At 51.3% G+C, this 12,314-nt stretch overlaps 1 protein-coding gene across 1 annotated transcript in view; it reads left to right on the forward strand.

The window, feature by feature from the left end:
- Nucleotides 1-12,314, forward strand: part of RHBDL3 (rhomboid, veinlet-like 3 (Drosophila)) — a 45,528-nt gene that overhangs the window by 19,589 nt on the left and 13,625 nt on the right. Inside the window, exons 5-7 of the mRNA XM_006764029.2 lie at nt 2,749-2,897; nt 6,184-6,296; nt 11,624-11,724. Of these exons, the coding sequence (XP_006764092.1) occupies nt 2,749-2,897; nt 6,184-6,296; nt 11,624-11,724 (363 nt within the window). The remainder of the gene's footprint in view (nt 1-2,748; nt 2,898-6,183; nt 6,297-11,623; nt 11,725-12,314) is intronic.

Raw genomic sequence — 12,314 nt, forward strand, 5'->3', positions numbered from 1 at the left:
CTTCCCTTTGGCGTTTTATAATCTTCACCCATTTCTCTTCCAGAGCCACGGGCCTAATTACCACCCCTGCATATGTTCTTGCAAAGTTCCTAATCAGACGGCAGGATCGTTAAGCTTCATGGCATTCTTCTTTTTTCCTAAACGAGAATAGCTGGTCTGCAGGCCCAAGGCTTCTTCCAAGTTCACGTTGAAATTGAGATTTTTTTTCTGAGATATTCTTGGACTCCTTCTCCAAATGCTTACTGTGTCGGTCTATTTATTAACTTCTATTTGAGGACCAATAATAACGAGCTGCCTTGGAAGCTGTATTTGTTGCCAGGCCACCCGCATCCTGTTAGGTGGACAGAACGGCTCCCCAGAGAGCCCAGGGGAGTCCAGCTGCTGGCGGGCCTGAGCCAGTCCAGGCTCCACCCAGGAAGCCCTAACCCGACGCTAATTACAGCTGCCTTCCCGAATCGCATGCCGGGCACCCGGCGGGGCCTCCTGTATTTTATCTCTAAGCCAGTGGTTCTCAACCTTCTGGCCCTTTAAATACAGTGCCTCATGTTGTAACCCAACCATAAAATTATTTTCGTTGCTACTTCATAACTGTAATTTTGCTGCTGTTATGAATCGTAATGTAAATATCTGATATGCAGGATGGTCTTAGGCGACCCCTGTGAAAGGGTCGTTCGACCGCCAAAGGGGTCGCGACCCACAGGTTGAGAACCGCCGCTCTGAGCCTCATCACTACCCTGGAAGTGTAGGCATTCATATCCCCATTTCCAGGTCAGGGAATCGAGAACCAGAAAATGTAAATCATTTGTCCAAGGTTATCCAGAGAAGCCAGATTTTGTGTCCAGATTGGTTTCAAATTTCCATAAGCCTCGGCTATGTAAACTCAAACGACCATCCTAGAAGAAAATGTTGAAATAACTGTTTCAAAGCCCTTGTACAAAAGCCCAAGGCTTTTTGTTTTAAATACAGTTCTAGGTACACAGTTTTCTGATTCCATAACAGAGAAAATAGAAGGGACCCACTATTAACCAGCAATAAAAAGTAAGAACCTGACCTGGCTGGTTTGGCTCAGTGGATAGTGTCGGCCTGGGAACTGAAGGGTCCCAGGTTTGATTCCGGTCAAGGGCACATGCCTGGGTTGCAGGCTCCATCCCCAGGAGGGGCCGTGGAGGAGGCAGCCAATCAACGATTCCCTCTCATCATTGATGTTTCTATTCCTCTCTCCCTCTCCCTTTCTCTCTCTGAAATCAATTTAAAAAACATATTTAAAAGTAGACCTGAGTTCTTTTTTTGTTTGTTTTTTATTAATCCTCGCCTGAGGATATTTTTCCATTGATTTTTAGGGAGAGTGGAAGAGTGAGGGAAAGACAGAAAGAAACTTCGATGAATTGCCTCCTGCACGAGCCCTGACCAGAGCCCAGGCCAGGGAGGAATCAAACCCAGGACCCTTTGGTCTGCAGGCTGACGCTCTACCCAATGAGCAAAACTGGCGAGGGCTAGCCCTGAGTCTTAAACACAAGAATTTGGGGCCATTTAGTTGTAGGAGGGAAGCCCCATCCATTGCTGGAGAAGACATCACTCCCGGTGCCCAGCTCTGTACCTGAGGCATCCTTAAGAGATTATGCACATACCTGATTAAGAACATAGGGACATGAATGATGCATTTTAGAAAGAGTTCCAGGAAAAAAATAGTTAAATACCCTTTTGTGCTTACGTTAGTGTGCTGTAGTCATTTGCATAGTCTGCTTATGCAGGGTGGTGGTGAGGATGCAGAGAAATTGGGACCCTTGTGCCCTATTGGCGGGAGTATAAAATGGTGCAGCCGCTATGGGAAACAGTATGGCGATTACTCAGAAAATTAAACAGAATTACCACATGATCCAGCAATTCCACTTCTGTGTATACACCCAAAGTAAATTGAAATCAGGGACTCAAGGAGATATTTGTACACCCATGTTCATAACAGCATTATTCACAGTAGTTAAAATATGAAGCAACCCAAATGTTCATCAACAGATGAATGATAAGCAAAATTTGGCTTCCTCATACAATGGGAATGTTACTCGTCCTCAGAAAAGGAAGGACATTTTGGCCTAATCAACAACATGGATGAACCTTGGTGACATTATACTAAGTGAAATAAGCAGACGTCGAGTTACCTAAAGCAGCCAAATTCATAGAGACAGGAAGTAGAATGGTGGTTGCCAGAGATGGGGAAAGCAGAATGGGAGGCTAATGCTAAATGGCTATGGAGTATCAGTTTTGTAAGGTGAAAAGACTCCTGTGGATGGATGGTGAGGATGGTTGCCTAACATTTTAAATGAACTTCATGCCACTGAACTGTACACTTAAAACTGATTTAGACGGTAACTTGTATTTCTATGTATTTTACCATAGGTTTGTTTTTTTAAAAAAAAATCAACTTGTGTGGCATTGTCTTATCCCCCAGATGGGTATGTTCTTTATTATTGGGATTAAAGTTTAAAGTCCTCCAAACCCTTCCTGCTTAGCCCCAAGGAAGTGTGGGCTGAGATCATGTGACCATGTTGTGAATAGCTAAGGGAAAATAATCAAACAGAAGTGGGGTGGAGATGGTTGAAGGTGAGGCGAGCGCTGGCCGCGGGGGGTCCCTCATTCTCTGAGAAGGAAAGACGACAACTTCCAGCAAGGATTCCGAGTGTTAGCACCAGAGGGTTCCTGGGCAGTTTTGCACTGAGTAATGGGCCCCCTCCGCCCTGTGCTTCCACCCAGGTGGCCTTTTTCCTCTACAACGGAGTGTCGCTGGATCAGTTTGTGCTGCAGGTGACCCATCCTCGGTACCTGCAGAACGCACTGGTTTACCATCCACAGCTCCGAGCGCAGGCGTGGCGCTACCTGACGTACATCTTCATGCACGCCGGGTGAGTACCTGTCTTCTTTCCCTCTATCAAGAGTCCCTATGGATAAAGAAGTAGCCCCGATAGTATGGATTGAAATATAGTTTTTAGTTTGTCTCCCTGGACACAGGATTTGAGGTGACTTCTTGAAACTCATCTAATACCAAAATATATGAGTTATCGGGAGTGTATGGGAAAGGGGAAATAGAGTAAAATGCTCACATCCCACAGTGAAATCCGCACAAACATCCATAGCATGTGAGTCTATGTACTTGCTAGAGGCCAGTTATAAACTTCTGAGCTTCCTAGTGGCCAAAGCAAAGAGGGAAATATGGTCAGCTGCCAGATTCATTGTCCGTAAACTGTGTTGTGTGTGAGTGCCCCCATCAGTGAAATCAAGGACAGATTTCTTGAAACTGCCGTCTTCTCAGAGTGCTCTCCGTACATGGTGAGGGTCTTCTTGAGGAATTTGGCAATACTTACTGTTCTGTTTACAGAGCCTTGTGGCCTCGTTTAGGGCTGGAGAGCAGTCGGTTCTCTCTGATGCCTCTTACCCAGGATCAGGCCAGGTGACTGCCCAGGTTCAATGCCCTTTAAAAGCGCTATCTTGGCTGGAGACCATTTTTACGTAGTAGAAGTGCTGAGTTGGAAACGCGGAGTCCCTGGACCCCCGACCTCTATGGTGTCTTCTACAGCCTTTCTAGGGAGAGAAGCAAAGGGGCTCACTATTGGTCTGGGCCAGCCCTGGGGGGTGCTTGTCCCTGGGGTTGGACATGGGAAGAGGATCACTCTGGCCCCCAAGGCTCCAGCATTCTTGTTCCTCGGCAGAAAGACCCACAGTGGCCAAGAGGGAGCCCCGCTGTGAGCCTCCCGTCCTGCTGAGCCTCTAAATGGCACAAATGCCAACCCCTAATTGGCTGCACCTGCTGGGGAGGCTTGGGTGAGGAGACGTTCTGATGGTTCTGATGGACGCCTCCATGCTGAGCCAGAGGGGACTGTGCCACAGCTGTTGGCCTTGCCTGCTGTCCCAGGCTTTGATCTCACAGGGCTAAGGAGCAGAGGGAGGGAGGCGTGTCATGTATCAGTCTTCTCGTGAGTCAGATTTGGAGGCAACAGGAAGCAGGGACTTCCCCGGCCAGGCCCAAGCCCGTGGGTGCACGTGGGTTGAGACTATCTGCCTTATTCACAGGACCGCCCTCTGGCCTCCCCTGGTCCCCTGAGGTAAGGAGGGAGAATGGACAATGTCTCCAAGGCCTCCTTGTCCATTCTTTGCCTCCAAGAGCTGAAAGGCCAGAGTGGCCAGAGCACAGATGCTCCCCCCGGAGGCACAGGGGTGGCCTCGAGCCTTTCTCTGGCCGTTGTTCTCCAGGCCTGTGACCTTGAGGGAGGGCCTCCTGGCTGGTTCCACAGGAGACAGGAGATAGGGAGAGCTGACCAGCATCTAGGGAAAGCCCACAGGGAGACCCATTACTCAGGGACACACTCCAGCCCATGAATTCAGAAGTCACTGTGTTTGAGCCCGGCTGGCGTGGCTCAGTGGTTGAGCGTTGACCTGTGAACCAGGAGATCATGGTTTGATTCTCGGTCAGGGCACATGCCCAGGTTGCAGGCTCGATCCCCAGTGTGGGGCGTGCAGAAGGCAGCGATCAATGACTCTCTCATCATTGATGTTTCTATCTCTCTGTCCCTCTCCCTTCCTCCTTGAAATCAATAAAAATACACTTTTTTTTTTAGTTACACTGTACTAGGATAGAATGAACCACCTCAGTAGCTTCTGAGGCTAATACATTTCTATCACCACAATTACTTTAGCAAACCTGGTTCCCTTCACTTTAAAAATACACTTTTTAAAACAGAAATCACTGTGGTTGAGAAGAAAGAGGTTGGATTGGGGGGCAGGAGCTCTGGGTTCTCCTCACCTGGCCTCTTCTGGTCTCAAGTTCTAGGCTGTAAACCAAGGAGACGGGAGCAGAAAACCTCTGAGGTCTCTCTGTCTATGAATCTGAGGCTACCACCCAGCTCCTTTTCAGTAAATTTTTCTGACATTCCTAATCTAGGGTCCTTTGGCTGGCACAGTCGGGGGGTCGGGGTGGGGAGCCAGAAGATTGCAGGGATGGTGGGAATTTGGGACAGAGCCTGACCTGAGTCATGTGCTGCCTCCCAGGCACCCTCCCGGATCGGCAGATACCCGAGCCTGCAGGCCGGCCAGCATCCAGACCCCTTGTTACATGCTCTGTTACCCTATAACTTACGCTTCCCCAGGGAGCTGTCCAGCTGCTCAGTTTATATGAGATAATGGACGTTAAAGTGCTTTGTAAACTTGAAAGCACACACCAATGTAATAATAGTAATGTTACGATATTTTCTAGTAACATGCACTCAGCTAGACACCATTTAGCAACAAGATCTGGTCACATGATAGCGTAAAAAAGGCAGAAACCCTAACCCTGAGAGTTTCAGGCAGAACGGGTCCCCGCCACCAGGAGGGAGAGGCCTCCCCCATGAGATGTTAAGTGATAACTGAATTACTAAGCTCTGAGACACATCTGTAACGCTTGCACCTGTTTTGAAAACATCTCTCTTTATTTTTATTTTTTAATGTATTTTTATTAATTTCAGAGAGGAACGGAGAGGGAGAGAGAGAGAGAGAAACATCAGTGATGAGAGAGAATCATTGATTGGTTGCCTCCTGCATGCCCCACACTGGGGATCGAGCCTGCAGCCCAGGCATGTGCCCTGACTGGAAATCGAACCGTGACCTCCTGGGTCATAGGTCGACGCTCAACCACTGAGCCACGCTGGCCAGGCAACATCTGTCTCCTTAAATATCAGGAGCTCTTATAGATACAATAGCAAGCCAGCGTGCCCTCAGGACCTGGTGAATGGAGCAGGGCCTGCACACCAGAGACCTGGACTGTGCTACCAGCCTGGCCACGAACCAGCTGAGTGACTCTAAGCTGGTTAGTGCCCCTCTCTGGGCCTTGGCTTTTCATGTGTCAGCCAATGGGGTTGCTGGGTCTTGACCACAGTTAGCCTCTCACTGTGGCCAGTGCAGACACTGCCAGTTACCACCCAGGCCCTGCACGTGTTCTCGCCTCAGGTGGCGGGAAAGGTGTGGAAGAAACGCTCTGTCCAAGACGATCTGTCTCTTTTGTGACTCCTCCCCCCACCATCCCAGACCATGAGTTCCTCAAAGGCAAGGTATAGGGTCTTGCTCACTGCTGGACCCCCGGCATCTTGGCACACAGTGTTTGTCAAATAAACGAATGGGTGACTGGATGAATGAATGGGGTGTGGTCTCTCCATACAGGATAGAACACCTGGGCCTCAATGTGGTGCTGCAGCTCCTGGTGGGGGTGCCCTTGGAGATGGTGCATGGAGCGACCCGCATTGGGCTGGTCTACGTGGCTGGTGTGGTGGCAGGTAGGCAGGTGGGCTCTCTGACTATAGGAGAAACCTCCCCAGGGTGGCTGGGACTCCCCATGGGGTCAGGCAAGCCCCAGGCTTTCAGAGGGCCCAGGACCCTCATCACCGAAGCTCCTGACTATTAGGCTTGCTCTCCAGGCAAATCTCCCCACCTCCTTGGGGAATCTAGAAAGGGGCCTGCCACCCAGAGAAGGAGGCATGTGATGGCAAAGGAGAGGAGAGCACAGGATTTGGAACATTATGTTGCAGCTGTGTGAGCTTGGGGAAATTCCTTAACCTCTCTGGCCCCATTAAGCATTAAGTGTGAACTAGTAAGATCTGCCTGCAGGGCGTTAGGAGTGAGGTGACACATGGAGTGACAGTGTTACATAAATTGTGCAAGGGCACAGTGAGATCCCTGTAGGGACATCCAAGGTGTGGGGGAAGCCAGGTGCCTCCCTGGCCAGGCCAGTCCCTGTCCCCAAAGGGAGATCTTGCCTCTGCTCAGCAGGTCACTGTCCCCTTGATTGACTCACCACTGACAGGAGAGAGTCTGGCCTGAAAGGTGGTAAGCATCCGTGCCAGCCCAGCCGGAGGAGTCTGGGCCCCCGCTGACTTGGCTCACGTGGCAGGTGATCATGGCCTTGAGCACAGGGCAGCCTGAATGCCCCTTCCCTCCGCAGTGGGGGGTGAGGCGGGCCGGGGTGAGCTGAGGAGAGCAGAGCAGGCTGTGCAGGAAGCATCTGCACCAGCCGGGCCTCCGAACAGAGCAATCTCTCCCATGATGTTCCCAACTTCATTGCCGGATTTTTTATAACAAGGTTTGCCGCCTCAGCTCTTCACCTTGACAGCTGAGCCCAAGGGAGCTTTGTGTGTGTGTGTTTAAGTAAGATCTTAATCCTTCCTGAGGAGCATTAAGCTTGTCATCTGGAGAGTGGGGCACCGCCAGCCTTGTAAACAACAGGCAGGCAGGGACTCCCAGAATAACTGAAGTGGCTTCAGGCATCGAAAGGGTAAGGGTCTCACGCCTGCCAGGCAGGGCCGGTCTGCCGTTGTCTGAACCCTCAGCCTGGATGTTGGTCCAGTGCCGGCTCCTTCGCTCCTCTGTGAGCTGCGGTGAAAGCTGTGGGTACCTTGGACAGCACCCACACCCGCTTGTCCCAGAATCCGACATCCTTGTGCGAAGGTCTAATAAGTACCTCTGTGCTCTGTGCTAGACTCACTCAGCCACCCACGCACCCCCCGAGCCTTGACATCTGGGGATTTATAGCCACACTTTCCAGACCTAGTGCTCAGAGACCCAGATGGTTAATGATGAGGAACAGGAAAGACACTCAGACACTCGCAGTCAGTAGTCGAGGAGATGGGAGAGCCAATAACCCAGAAGACAGAAATAAGATTCCAAATGACTCAGGCCCCACCAAGACCAGACGACGCACAGCGGGGAGACAGTGCAGGTATCTTCGCAGCGATGTCCGTGCAGAGCGGGACGGTGCACAGACAGAGGGGGAGCTTGCCAGCTAAATACGAGGGTGTGAGGCTGTCACCAAGCAATGATGTGTGCTGTTCTGAGTCATTGCTCAGGCTCAAGGGCACTTGCGTCACACCATGTCATGCTATTTATCTCCTAGATTGATCTGACTGATCTGCCCGCACCCCTCCCTTCCTCTCCGCTCAGAAAGGGGACTCATTCACAGACAGCTAGACCCTGACTGGACAGCCAGGAATCAAGTGCCTGCCCTACAGGCCACATTTTATTCAGTCCTCACAAAAACTCCACGAGGCAGGTACTATTACTCTTCGCCTGTTACAGATACAGAAACCAAGGCTTAGAGAGCCTAAGTGACTTGCCCAGGAAGGGCCCCAGTAGAAAGTGGTGGAGCTGGGCTCCAACCCAAGTGGTCTAACCCCCGAGGCTGTGCTCAAAACCAGAGCCACCTTACAAGAACCAAAAGGCATGCGTTCTCCTTTGTGCAGATAATTTAATTGTCAGAACCCAAGGAAGGTCTTTATAGACGTCGGGCCCTGCTCTTTCATTCCTGCCCAGTGAAAATATTCTAAATCCAAGGCTGGCCCAGTTTGTAACAAGGAGAGCTTACCCCTGCTGAGCACGTCGGGTTCCGGGCGTGCGATAAAAGGTTCACACGTGCTCTTTGCCGTATCCATCACAACCACCCAGAGGCGGGCACTGTCCCCGCCCCCCCGCATGTTGCGGACACCACAGAACCATGGAGTGACTTGTGCAATTTGCTCAGCTAAGAAGAGCTAGGCCTGGGGTAGAAGTTCTTCTCCGCCCTGTGCTTCCGGCCAATACTGGAGGCCCATGTGTATTTCACTCTGGTTAACAATTAAATGGCCAACCCTTTCAACACTGTAAAAACTAGCATCTCCAGTGTTCCACCAAGCTTTTATTATAGACTAGAGGCCCGGTGCCCAGAATTGGGCACCGGTGGGGTCCCTCAGCCTGGCCTGCACCCTCTCACACTCCGGGACCCCTTGGGGGATGTCAGAGAGCTGGTTTCAACCCGATCCCTGCAGGCCAGGTCGAGGGACCCCACTGGTGAGCGATCAGGGCCAGGGAGGGACCACAGGAGGGCTCCAGGGCTTTCTTGCCTGTCTCATCCAGTCACAATCACTGGACCTCAGCAGCAAGCTAACCTAATAGAGCAGTCCCTGAGGGAAGTCAGTGCCACAAAGGGAGGGTAGGTGGGTCCAGACTTATTACCTTCAAGATGCTAGAACCTCCCAGTTGTTCCTCTCTGAAATCAATAAAAATATAATTTTTAAAAAATATGCTAGAACCAGGGTCTGAGACTCAAATTACTGAATTTCTCATCTGAAAGGGACCTTTAAGGCCCCCTCCTGTGGGCGGCAAACTTTGCTCCCCAGGCCCCACCCCTATTCAGCTGCCATCTGCTCCTTGGTGTAGGGTGTGGGTAAGGTTTCCTTTGAAAAAGGGGTTTCATTGCTCAAAAGTTGGAAAGCCTGAGACCTCCTCATCTCAACAGATATTTGTGATGTGAAAACCGAAGCCCAAAGAATTCAGGGGCTGTGTCCAAGTCACAACACAGCCAGCCAGCCACACCCCCATTCCATGCTTCTTCCACAGTCCCAGGATGACCCCTGGCCCTGGGGTCAGGACTCTGATCCACGGGTAGGGTGAGGGAAAGGTCAGTGAGGGGCTCCCTGGGGGCCCCCGCTGGTGCCTCTGTCCCTGGTGGGCCACACTGGGGAGGCCGAGGGAGCAGAGCTGGCGGGTTTGTAGGGACTTGTGCTGAGAGAAGAGGCCAGCCCAGGGAGGCTCTCTGTCCCTGCGGTAATTAATGAGGAGCAAGCTGAAGAGCGGGCGGCTTGGGCAGCCAGCCCTCGCTGCCCTGCAATGCAGCCTTGTCAGCCAGCCCGGCAGGAGAGCGTGGGAATCCTTTGTCATGCAGATCCTGCCGCCTGTCTGTTTGCCACCCTGAGATTTTTCCCCCCTGTTCTATATGGGTGACCCTGTGGCTAGGCAATACAAAAAAAAAAGTTATCTGACAATAGATCAATACCTAATTAAAGCCGGAGGGAAGGCATGAAAGAGGAGAGGAGAGATTTATAGCTGCCCTGGGAGGGCAGAAGGACTTGGGAGTTCTCAGTTTATAGTTTGTGTTTCCCTGGGAAATTACATCCCCCTTGAGACCAAGAACCTGTCATGGGGATCCCTTCTTTGGAGGAGCTCAGTGAGCCCGGGAGCCTTGAGAGAGGTGGGGCGGGCACCTGGGGAGAAAGGGATGATGTTACAGGGACTCTCCGAGCCCAAGGTATCAGGTGCTCCGGTTCCCAGTTCCCTGCTGGGCTCAGCCACCGCCTAAGTAGTGGGCCCTCCACCCCTATGGAACCTGCAGAATTTGGCCTTCTGCCTGTCCCTCCTCTCTCCACCCTGGCAGCAGCTAATTGGCTCATGAGCCCGCAGGCATTTTCCAGTGGTGATTTCTGCACACTTCCCAGGCCAGCTACCTCTCATCCTCCGGGCCCTGGACTCTACCTCCCAGTTATTTTTAGTTTCCGTGCCCTTCCCTCGAAGCCAAAGCATGGATCACACTCAAATGAGACCAGAACAATACATCTCCCAGCTCTTCTCCCCCAGCTTTCCTCCCAGGACAAAAGTTAGTCATCCCCCAGACCAAGAGCCCATGCCTGCCTTTCCCCCAGAGGCTGTGACATCATCTCTCTCTTCCTGGAGACTTTTCAAGGGCATTTTTTTTTTCCCTTCCAAAGATGCCCCATTTGCTCTGGAAACTTGTTGGCCTTCTGTGATTTCCCTCGGCTGGAGGGAGGTTGGAGGTGACCTAAGCAGGTTTCTAGATGCCACTGAGCAGAGAGAGTGATGGTAGAGGGAGGTTAACTTCTGGACCAGTGTGGGGAGTGGCCACTATCAAGGCTAAGACCTGGACTCAAATGCAGGTTCCGGTTCTTCCCACCAGGTGAGCCATGAGGCTACTAGCACCTTTCTCAAAGGGCTGTCTTGAGGGTTGAAGGGGAGAATGAATGTATGTAAAATGCTTGGCCGGTGTTTGGCACTCAGTGCCCCGTAGACGGTACCTGTTTTTGCAGTTACTACCTCTGTAATTTTTTTTAAATGTATTTTTATTGATTTCAGAGAGGAAGGGAGAGGGAGAGAGAGCTAGAAACATCAATGAAGAGGGAGAATCATTGATTGGCTGCCTCCTGCACGCCCCCTACTGGGGATTGGGCCCGCAACCCAGGCAGGTGCCCTTCAGTCCGCAGGCTGATGCTCTATCCACTGAGCCAAACCAGCTGGGCTACCCCTGTAGTTTTTGTTATTGCTCCAGAACCCTGAGATGGCATTGGAAAGCAGAGGTTGGATTGAGAGGCAGATGTTCGCTTTCCTTTGTTGAGCCTTTGTTTTCCTGCTGTAAAACAGTGGTTCTCAACTTTCCTAATACCGCGACCCTTTAATACAGTTCCTCATGTTGTGGTGACCCCCAATTTCATTGTTACAAATTGAACATAATTAAAGCATATTGATTAATCACAAAAACAATATGTAATTATATATGTGTTTTCCGATGGTCTTAGGTGACCCCTGTGAAAGGGTCGTTCGACCCCCAAAGGGGCACGACCCAGAGGTTGAGAACCTCTGCTCTAAAAGGAAAAGTTGGAATCAAATGGTTCTTTCAGCCCTAAATGAATCCTTAGGGAGCTCCAAGGTAACATGAAGTCGAAGGAGGAAGAGAAGGAGCCTTTTGCTCTGGAGTCTTACCCCCAAGGCTGAGGCATCTGAGAGTCTGAAATGGGGATGAGGAGCCGCTGCCAGCATTCTTGAATTCTCACTCTCTCTGCCCCAGGATCCTTGGCGGTGTCTGTGGCTGACATGACCGCGCCCGTCGTGGGCTCCTCTGGAGGGGTGTACGCGCTTGTCTCTGCCCATCTGGCCAACATCGTGATGGTGAGCACCTCGGCCCCAGCATGCCTTCTGTGGCCTCCCCTTTCCTGTCTCCAGGCCCAGGTGTGAATAGGGTGGGGCTGGGCTTGGGATCCTCATCCTTGCTCCAGCGCAGACCCCTCAAGTGCTGGGCAGAGCTGGCTGGTAGCAGAGTTCCCAGAGACTCTCACCCTCTGCAGGCCTGTTGCAAACGGGGCTCCTCAGGATACGATTCGTATCTACTCCAGTTATGGCTTTGCTGAGGAATCGGCCGTCTCCCACTTCCACCTCTTTCCCACTCGGTGACTTTAAAAAGCGTTAAAATTCTCGACCACTGGCACACATCCTAATTGTAATTCGTTGTTTGCCATAGATTGCTAAAAATAAAGGGACCTTAGAGGTCATCACATCAAAATTCTCCACTTAAAAAGAAGGCTCTGAGTCCTGGCTGGTGTGTCTAAGCGGTTAGAGGGTCAGTCTGGGCCCTGGAGGGTTCCAGGTTCAATTCCAAGTCAAGGGCATGTACCTTGGTTGTGGATTCGCACCCCGCCCCAGGTCGAGGCACGTGTGGGAGGCAACCAGTCGATGTGTCTCTCTCACATCAATGTTTCTCT

This window comes from Myotis davidii, unplaced genomic scaffold (genome assembly GCF_000327345.1).
Source record: "Myotis davidii unplaced genomic scaffold, ASM32734v1 scaffold699, whole genome shotgun sequence".
Lineage (NCBI taxonomy): Eukaryota > Metazoa > Chordata > Mammalia > Chiroptera > Vespertilionidae > Myotis > Myotis davidii.